Below are 6,735 nucleotides of genomic sequence, written 5' to 3'. Positions count from 1 at the left end.
GGCGGATTGCAGAGGTCTTTAAAAAGAAGGGTCAACACTGCAAATATTGACTCTTTGCATCAACTTCATGTAATTGTCAATAATAGCCTTTGACACTTATGAAATGCTTGTAATTATACTTCAGTATTCCATAGTAACATCTGACAAAAATATAGGGGTAGGGGTGAGGGGTACGGGTGAAGTAACTGTTTATAGATAATAAACAGCAAGTAGCAGCAGTGGGGTGGGGGGTCAATGTAAATAGTCCGGTGGCCATTTGATTAATTGTTCAGCAGTCTTATGGCTTGGGGGTAGAAGCTGTTAAGGAGCATTTTGGTCCTATGCTAGGCGCTCCGGTACCGCTTGCTGTGTGGTAGCAGAGAAAACAGTCTATGACAATTTTTGGGGCTTTCCTCTGACACCTCCTAGCATATAGGTCCTGGATGGCAGGAAGCTTGGCCCCAGTGATGTACTGGGCCATATCCACTACCCTCTGTAGCGCCTTACGGTCAGATGCCGAGCAGTTGCTATACCCGGCGGTGATGCAACTGGTCAGGATGCTCTCGAGGGTGCAGCTGTAGAACTTTCTGGGGACCCATGCCAAATCTGGGGACCCATGCCAAATATTTTCAGTCTCTTGAGGGGGAAATGTGTTGTTGTGCCCTCTTCACATGCTACACACACACACACACACACACACACACACACACACACACACACACACACACACACACACACACACACACACACACACACACACACACACACACACACACACACACACACACACACACACACACACACACACACATGACTCCAGACTGATTGTTATTGGTCAAACATAAATTACACCAGATCCTTCCAGAATCCTCACAGTGTTCTCCCATGTAGTATCTCTATTCTGTAGTGACCTTGAGTTTGTATCTGTTGTTGTCTGGGTTGTTAGAACACTGTGCATTATTATTCTTGCTGCATTGACATGATAAATAATTTGTAACGTTTGAAAGACAATCACAATGTATTGTAGCTTATGACGGTCATATCAATGCAATACTAATCAGCTGGACGGATGTCACGAAGTGCGCGTGCTCAGTTTGCCCCGGACGTTGCGCGCAAGCTCAGTTCAGCTCACATTCATTCATTATAAAGGCACAAGTCGTTTCGTCTCTTTCCACCTTCAGCCATTTTGACAATGTTAGGAGCTGTGGGACGCTGCTGCACCGGGGCTCTCCAGGCACTTAAGCCTGGGGTCCAGCCCCTGAAGGCCCTTGTTGGATCGCCATCTGTCCTTGGTCGTAAGTTTTGCAGGGGTAGCTAATTCATTGGAAAAAACGCTGTTTGGCGCGGACCTGGTATTAGGCAAATTGCTAGGTTAAAGCAACAAGCTGGCTTCTTTCAGTGTAGCAGGCCTCACTTTTTTTTTCATCTATAATTTCGTCTACTGATTTAATATTGAGCGTGAAACGTGTGTCATGTATTCAATTTAATTGCTATAGTCGTATGTGACCCAAGTACATATAGCTGCGTGGCATGATTTTATTGCAAATAGAAATGACCTTAGTATGTCATGACATGAGGTTTGGAGGTTCGCGCTAGCTAGTGCGTACTGTAGCTGGCCAGCTAACTGGCATTGAATGACTGTCACTGACGTTAACTAGTCAAATAGCATTGGACGAGTAGAAATGAATTTCTAAATGTTTTGCTTTAACTAGGTATTAATTTGCCAATTTTTGCTTTCGTCGTACGTTGTCTTGCTAACGTATCTAGTTTGCTTGCCATCTGTCACCTAGCTAACGTTAACTGATTAGGCCAAGTTGCAGAAGTATAAGTATCACCTTAGCTTAACGTGACTTGGTTGCCCAGACATTTTGTCGTTCTTCGAAGGGAGTCGTTTTCTATGAATTTGGTAACAAGCTGACGTTAGTTGATGACTTTAATGAATGAGCTGTAACTGATTATCCTACACAACATGGCCGAAAATACTTGACATTGAGTCAGTCTGGTTCTTTGCTTTTGCGCACATAGCTAGCAACACAGGTGATATTAAATGTATTTCTCAGCATTTCGTAGGCTAGCTTGACAATGGCCAGCAAGACATCACTGCGTCTTATTAGTTCATTCACTGCAAGGTCATGTTTCTGGGTCAATGCATTCTTACATTGGTTTACTTTTACAGGCAGAGACTACTCTGCACCCGCTGCTGCTGCCGCCTTCGCCCATGGCAGGATCGTAGCGGTCATCGGTGCCGTCGTCGACGTCCAGTTCGATGAGGGCCTCCCACCCATCCTCAATGCCCTGGAAGTCGCTGGGCGTGAGTCTAGGTTAGTGCTGGAGGTGGCACAGCATCTTGGTAAGTAATAAATGTTAGCCTGCGTTTAGAGGCAGTATAATTTGTATCTTTTTCCTGGTCTTTTGAACAATCAGATTGACCCTTTTGCTAATAATTGGGAAAAATATCATAATTGTGTAAATGCAGCCATTGTTTTGCAAAGGCATTGTACATTGCATAATCGGTAACATCCAGCTCAGATATGATTTGAATTGCTCCACAATAAGTTGTCAACTTTCAGGTGAGAACACTGTGCGTACCATTGCCATGGATGGTACAGAAGGTCTTGTCCGTGGACAGAAGGTTGTGGACACTGGCGATCCCATCAGAATCCCAGTAGGTCCCGAGACCCTAGGCAGAATCATGAATGTTATTGGGGAGCCCATTGATGAGAGGGGACCAATCTCCACCAAGCAGTAAGCACTTTGTCTATCAGCCAATTCATAACAGGTTTAGAAATGGTAAACACAACAATTAAGGAAGTCAATCTTTTTTTATGCATGATTCAAAGAACGGTCTTGAGTCTGTCTGAATGATAAGCAATTGGAAATGGCTTGTTCAGGTCAAGTATTGTCTCTAATCTTTATATTTATTTTAGGACTGCTGCCATCCACGCCGAGGCCCCAGAGTTCACTGACATGAGTGTGGAGCAGGAGATCCTGGTAACTGGCATCAAGGTGGTAGATTTGCTGGCTCCCTACGCCAAGGGAGGCAAAATTGGTATGTGGGACAACTGACATAATTCTTTCACATATTTGCAAATATTTAGCTAATGTTTAATGAAAGCAAATTGTGCCCTTTTCTATAGGTCTGTTCGGTGGGGCTGGTGTAGGCAAGACTGTGTTGATCATGGAGCTGATTAACAATGTGGCCAAGGCCCATGGTGGTTACTCTGTGTTTGCCGGAGTGGGAGAGCGTACCCGCGAGGGAAATGACTTGTACCACGAGATGATTGAGTCGGGTGTCATCAACCTGAAGGATGACACCTCCAAGGTGAACAACTGGCTACATTTGACAGTCATAAGCAGGTGCCTCTATTTAACCATTAAGATGAGGTTTTTCATTATTTTTTAAAACTTAATTAATGTCAACTCCCGCATGGGAACTAATTAACATTTAAAATCCCCATAATCTGTCTGTTTTAAGCTAGAGATCTGCTTTTTTGCATTAGATGTATCAATCCACCTATAATACTTCTGCAACTGCAGTGAAGGGTGACAAAGCTAGAGCAGTGTTTGTCAGACCATGAGCCATCCTGAAAATTGGTCTTCTCACAATTGTCTGTAGTGTCCCGGCTGGTTTGGCCTGCATACTATTTTGACCCCTCTATTGAAAGTGTTCATTAGTCTCATCTATGTTTTGCCCCCCCCCACAAGTGTCTTGGGACTTGTCTAAAGTTGGCACAGCAGATCTGCTAAATGTCTGTAGCGTCATAAGTTTGTGATACGCACTAGTATGACCCCTCTGTAAGGGTGACTCTCAAACACGTACATGGTTTGCTCTAGGATGGCCTCAAGACTCCTCTGAAGGTCCCCTGATACCAGTCAAATACAGTTCTGGTAGTGTATATCTGGAGACAGTCCCGAAAACTAAACAATCTGTTTTTCAATGTATTTGTCTAACCCAATAGCAATAAGGCCAACATTTTTCTTCTCTTCTAAAAAAAATAAATATATATATATATATATATACCTCAAGGAGTTACAATTCAAAATCAAATGGTCTGTGGCATGACCATAAAACAATTCCATATAGCTTAGCAGTCCCCTGGCTTGGACTCCTATGGGAGTCTTATGCAGACTGATGGTATTTTGAAGTTGTCAGTCACAGGAAAGACAACCCACTGTTAAATTACAAAATGGAAGGTGATGTGCAGAAATTGCTCTGTTTCCTGGCTGTATAAATTCGAGTCTGTCTAATTTCAGTTTGACAAAATAGCATAGAGAATCATGGTGCCATCTAAACCGCTATGAAATATATTTTCCATAACAAAAACATTTTCAGCTGTTTGACGCTGGTGTACCAACGTATGATGCAGAAACTTACCGTGAAGCATAGAAATGGATCATATCTACTGCTTCTTAGACTTGCTTTCAATGAAAATGGCTAGTCTCTTATTCACATTTCTATGAATTGTCACCCAAAAAGTTACGTTGTAGCATATCACCAGTCTGGAAAATTGACCTCATTACCCACTTGACTTGATGTTCACATCAGCCTTTCCCCTTTAGTTTCTATTGGATGTGTTTTCTAATGGTGCCCTCTCCTCCAAACCCCTAGGTGGCTCTGGTGTACGGACAAATGAACGAGCCCCCTGGCGCCCGTGCTCGTGTGGCTCTGACTGGTCTGACTGTGGCTGAGTATTTCCGTGACCAGGAGGGTCAGGATGTGCTGCTCTTCATCGACAACATCTTCCGCTTCACCCAGGCTGGCTCAGAGGTATCTGCTCTGCTGGGTCGAATCCCCTCCGCTGTGGGTTACCAGCCCACCCTTGCCACCGACATGGGTACCATGCAGGAGAGAATCACCACCACCAAGAAGGGTTCCATCACCTCTGTGCAGGTAAGCTGGAGTTCAAGCAGCATAGGCCTGTTGGAGGGCCATGCTAACATGGCAGTTAGCTAACATGGCAGTACCCAATAGTCTGACATGGCTTCAAGACTGAAACGCTACCTGTGAATGTAACAACCTGTCTTCTCTAAGGCCATCTATGTGCCGGCTGATGATTTGACTGATCCTGCCCCTGCCACCACCTTCGCTCACTTGGACGCCACCACTGTGCTGTCCCGTGCCATCGCTGAGCTGGGTATCTACCCTGCTGTGGATCCCCTGGATTCCACCTCCCGTATCATGGACCCCAACATTGTCGGCGCTGAGCACTATGACGTTGCTCGTGGCGTGCAGAAGATCCTCCAGGTTAGTGTCTTAAGCCACCCTGGTCACCCTAGTGTACCAGTCACCCTGACCTTTGAGTTTATTTTTACAGGGACATTTAGCCACCTGACATTTTCAGCTGCACACCCTGGGCAGGTTATTAAAAACAATTTCCATAATGAGCAGTGGGCACATGCAGAGCAACATAAGACAATCAACACGTAGCATGCAGACAGCACATTAACAAAGCGTAAGATGCTTAAAAGCAACTTTTACACACTTTACAAGCTAGACATGGAAAGCGGCACTACACCGTTTCTAATGATCAATGACCGACCTTGCCCCTAACATTATGCCTACAACTCTCCCCTCTCAGGACTACAAGTCCCTGCAGGATATCATTGCCATCCTGGGCATGGATGAGTTGTCTGAGGAGGACAAGCTGATCGTCTCTCGCGCCCGCAAGATCCAGCGCTTCCTGTCCCAGCCCTTCCAGGTGGCGGAGGTCTTCACTGGTCACGCTGGCAAGCTGGTGCCACTCAAGGAGACAATCAGTGGCTTCCAGAGCATTCTAAATGGTACGTAGTACTTGTGATTAGGTTTTAAAAGGTGGACTCTGCGATATGATGTTGATGTGTGAAGTAAACAGCTTAGTGGGTCAACTTCTGCAACTACTAAGAGCGTTAACGCACAAGGTTGAAGTTTGCTGTTTTGGTGCCGTGGCTCCCACGTAACAATCGAGTCATGCATCTCACTCGTTGCAATATCTGCAGTTCTGCTCGTGGCAACATTTCGGTCCGTCTACCTAAACTGATGAATATCCTTGGTGTTGCCGGTGTGACATTCTGATTGGAGCGTATGGTCATTCTTTCCCTCCAGGTGAGTACGATGCCCTGCCCGAGCAGGCTTTCTACATGGTCGGACCCATCGAGGAGGTGGTTGAGAAGGCCGCACAGATGGCGAAGGATCTTGCATAAGTTCATCTTTCTCTGTGAGGAGAGAGAAGCAAAGAAATGGAGGGTTGTGTAGAAGGAGCACTTGATTTGTAATATCACATGCAACAATTCCCTGTCATGTAAAGTTATAGGTAATCTTTCCAGTGGAAGATGGAATAAAGATTTGTTTTTGGTTTGGTCTCTACTGTATATTTTGGCATTTTTCAATGTTGCAATGCTATTCCTGTCTGGGTGCTGTCAGACTGGTTGTAAAATGTCATCCTACAGCAATGATCCACTAGATGGCGATCAAAGGCTTTGAGTGACTAAATAAAACTGCTTAAAGTTGAGCGAAGTTTGTCATTCTTTGTGCAGTGATGTAATTTATAAGACCTACCTGCAGTAATTGTAAAATGCTTCAGTATAGCTTGCTGCTGAGATGTGAAAGGTGCAATATGCAGAAATCACTCTGCCATTACCTGTTTGCAAGTTTTTCTTTTTACTATTTTCTACATTGTAGAATAATGGTGACCAAACTATGAAATATCACATTCATGTAAGATATATTGTATTTGAGATTCTTCAAAGTAGCCACACTTTGCTTTGCACAGTATTGGC

At 44.6% G+C, this 6,735-nt stretch overlaps 1 protein-coding gene across 1 annotated transcript; it reads left to right on the top strand.

The window, feature by feature from the left end:
- Window positions 1-1,104: 1,104 nt before the first annotated feature.
- LOC118370258 (ATP synthase subunit beta, mitochondrial-like) lies at window positions 1,105-6,467 on the top strand. The gene is made up of 9 exons (XM_035755189.2): window positions 1,105-1,274; window positions 2,156-2,329; window positions 2,550-2,724; window positions 2,907-3,028; window positions 3,117-3,301; window positions 4,589-4,870; window positions 5,012-5,224; window positions 5,559-5,760; window positions 6,062-6,467. The coding sequence occupies exons 1-9, from the start codon at window positions 1,172-1,174 to the stop codon at window positions 6,157-6,159; spliced, it is 1,554 nt and encodes a 517-aa protein (XP_035611082.1). The 5' UTR covers window positions 1,105-1,171; the 3' UTR covers window positions 6,160-6,467.
- The last annotated feature ends 268 nt before the right edge of the window (window positions 6,468-6,735 follow it).

The sequence above is a fragment of the Oncorhynchus keta genome, chromosome 37 (genome assembly GCF_023373465.1).
Source record: "Oncorhynchus keta strain PuntledgeMale-10-30-2019 chromosome 37, Oket_V2, whole genome shotgun sequence".
NCBI classification, from domain to species: domain Eukaryota; kingdom Metazoa; phylum Chordata; class Actinopteri; order Salmoniformes; family Salmonidae; genus Oncorhynchus; species Oncorhynchus keta.
Note: the sequence above shows the minus strand (reverse complement) of the source record. Positions and strands in the feature narration are given on the sequence as shown.